Source organism: Hylobates moloch, unplaced genomic scaffold (genome assembly GCF_009828535.3).
Source record: "Hylobates moloch isolate HMO894 unplaced genomic scaffold, HMol_V3 SCAFFOLD_2, whole genome shotgun sequence".
Lineage (NCBI taxonomy): Eukaryota > Metazoa > Chordata > Mammalia > Primates > Hylobatidae > Hylobates > Hylobates moloch.
Window position 1 is genome coordinate 150,189,083 of NW_026652277.1, and position 2,915 is coordinate 150,191,997.

General features: G+C 35.1%; 1 protein-coding gene across 1 annotated transcript; it reads left to right on the plus strand.

Moving 5' to 3' along the window:
* The first annotated feature begins 761 nt into the window (after nt 1-761).
* On the plus strand, nt 762-1,821 carry LOC116475950 (trace amine-associated receptor 9). Its single transcript, XM_032165846.2, has one exon. The coding sequence runs from the start codon at nt 775-777 to the stop codon at nt 1,819-1,821; it is 1,047 nt and encodes a 348-aa protein (XP_032021737.1). The 5' UTR covers nt 762-774.
* Nucleotides 1,822-2,915: the final 1,094 nt, after the last annotated feature.

Sequence of the window (2,915 nt, forward strand, 5' to 3'; positions counted from 1 at the left end):
TTATTAATTTTAGACACCTAACACTGCCTACTAGCCTGGAAAATCCTTTTACACTGACTAACATCAATTCAATAAGATTTGTTCTCTAAATCCTCTCAAGCTGTCTGAATCATGAAAGAATATAAAAAGAAAAAAACACAAATTCTGAAAACACAAGTAGTAGAAGAAATGTATTCCTAAAGTGAGTTTAAAGCTATTATGAGGAAACTTCTCCTTAATCTTCATACTCTATACCATAGGGATTTTGAAGGTATAGTTTGAAGGAGATGTAATTTACCTCTTCCTTCATGAATAAATGAAGCATAGTTTGTCATTACTGCTAAAGTGCTGCTCAGGGGAGATAGTGTAAGAAATAAAGCTCAGCCTTTGATAGCCTAATTACTTCTCAACTGTGGTGGTTTTAGATGAGATTTTTCAGAAGGTAAACTAACGCACAAGAAAATAATTTTTTTAATGATTAGTAAATTATATACATATATCTCATTGGACTAAGTGTATTGCCAGCCACTTAGGAATATATTCGACTATATTTTTAGTGGCTTTCTGCAACACATTTCCACTCTAAATGTATTAAAATGTGAATGTGGGAACACTTTTTAGAAAGATCAAGAGGTTATAGTTAATACGGAAAAATACTGGTAGAAAAATCACAAACTTCTATTATTTTAACTGGAGATTTTTTCCCCTCCTAGAAGACTTTGAAATTGCTTCCTTTTAAAAAAATTTTTGAAAGCAGGAATTTGAGAACATTAACATAGTTCAAACAGGAAAGCAATGGTGAACAATTTCTCCCAAGCTGAGGCTGTGGAGCTGTGTTATGAGAACGTGAACGGATCCTGCATTAAAACTCCTTTCTCGCCAGGTCCTCGAGCTATCCTCTATGCCGTCCTTGGTTTTGGGGCTGTGCTGGCAGTGTTTGGAAACTTACTGGTCATGATTGCTATCCTTCACTTCAAACAACTGCACACACCTACAAACTTTCTGATCGCTTCGCTGGCCTGTGCTGACTTCTTGCTGGGAGTCACTGTGATGCCCTTCAGCACAGTGAGGTCTGTGGAGAGCCGTTGGTACTTTGGGGACAGTTACTGTAAATTCCATACATGTTTTGACACATCCTTGTGTTTTGCTTCTTTATTTCATTTGTGCTGTATCTCTGTTGATAGATACATTGCTGTTACTGATCCTCTGACCTATCCAACCAAGTTTACTGTGTCAGTTTCAGGGATATGCATTGTTCTTTCCTGGTTCTTTTCTGTCACATACACCTTTTCGATCTTTTACACGGGGGCCAACAAAGAAGGAATTGAGGAATTAGTAGTTGCTCTAACCTGTGTAGGAGGCTGTCAGGCTCCACTGAATCAAAACTGGGTCCTACTTTGTTTTCTTCTATTCTTTATACCCACTGTTGCCATGGTGTTTATATACAGTAAGATATTTTTGGTGGCCGAGCATCAGGCTAGGAAGATAGAAAGTACAGCCAGCCAAGCTCAGTCCTCCTCAGAGAGTTACAAGGAAAGAGTAGCAAAAAGAGAGAGAAAGGCTGCCAAAACCTTGGGAATTGCTATGGCAGCATTTCTTGTCTCTTGGCTACCATACATCATTGATGCAGTGATTGATGCTTATATGAATTTTATAACTCCTCCTTATGTTTATGAGATTTTAGTTTGGTGTGTTTATTATAATTCAGCTATGAACCCCTTGATGTATGCTTTCTTTTACCCATGGTTTTGGAAGGCAATAAAACTTATTGTAAGCGGCAAGTTCTTAAGGAGTGATTCGTCAACAACTAATTTATTTTCTGAAGAAGTAGAGACAGATTAAAAACATTACCGTAGAGACCTCAAAACTAACTTGAAATTAAGGTCAAGTGCAAAAATAAACACTTGGACATAGAGAGGCAAGCATGATCATCTGCCAAGTTGGAGGACAATAACATTCAAGAGTTGTTCTAAAGCATTTGTTGTTTTCATGTATTTTGATATATTTTAGATTCAGTGATAAGTGAATAAGATTTGCTGATCCTTTTCCATTTAGCATTCTTTTATGGTTTTCTGGTTCCCTACTTTCTTCTCTGAGATTCCTACTTGTATCTTCAAATATTTTCAAGTTTTGTAGTTTCTCCCACACTCATGATCAGTGTTCGGCTGTCCAAATACACAAAGGGGAAAATAAAGCTCTTGATTTACTTATAAGTTAGATTCTCTGAGGACAAAAATCTTTGACGTGTATCTTGCTTGAGAAGTAGACACAGGATTATAAATTCTTGAGACTTTATTTTAATGTAAAAAGACTTTATAAAGAGCTGGAATGTAGAACTTTCTAGTGCTCAGAGATCATCTGAAAAACGCTTGAGCACTTTTATTTTCTGAACCATGGCAGTTCTTCCTGCTCATTTTACAAAGACTGTGTTAGCAAAGAAACTGTTTAATGGTTATGTGAATACACACTGCATCTTACTTTTGGAAAATATAATTTATTATTGTGGAATAAGCATGTGAACAAAACGATGGTTTCTGTATTATTTTTTAGTAATTTTAAATAAAATAAGAATTTTTAAAAGCCAATTCAAATGAGCAGTTTTTCACTTTTGAGTTCTTACTTTGAACCAGATATTGTATTTGGCATTGAAATTGTATAAAGCTGAGTAATCCAAATATAACCAAGGATTGTTTCAAAATAGCAAATATCCAAATTGGTATTATACACTCTAGGAACAGCTTCAGTTTTCCCATCTGATTATACATTTCTCAATCAATATAAATTTTAATTCTTTTTAATTAAAAGTATACATTGAGTGTTTCCAGCTACAGTCAAAATTTGAAAAAACAAATAATAAAATGGTTTCCCTTCTCAAATCCCTGAATCACTGCCTGAAATCTTTGTTTAGGTAGCTGATTTTCCCAGACAATTCTGTA

Excerpts from the sequence above, each read along its gene's own strand:
- LOC116475950 (XM_032165846.2), top strand. The coding sequence starts at position 775 with ATGGTGAACAATTTCTCCCAAGCTGAGGCTGTGGAGCTGTGTTATGAG.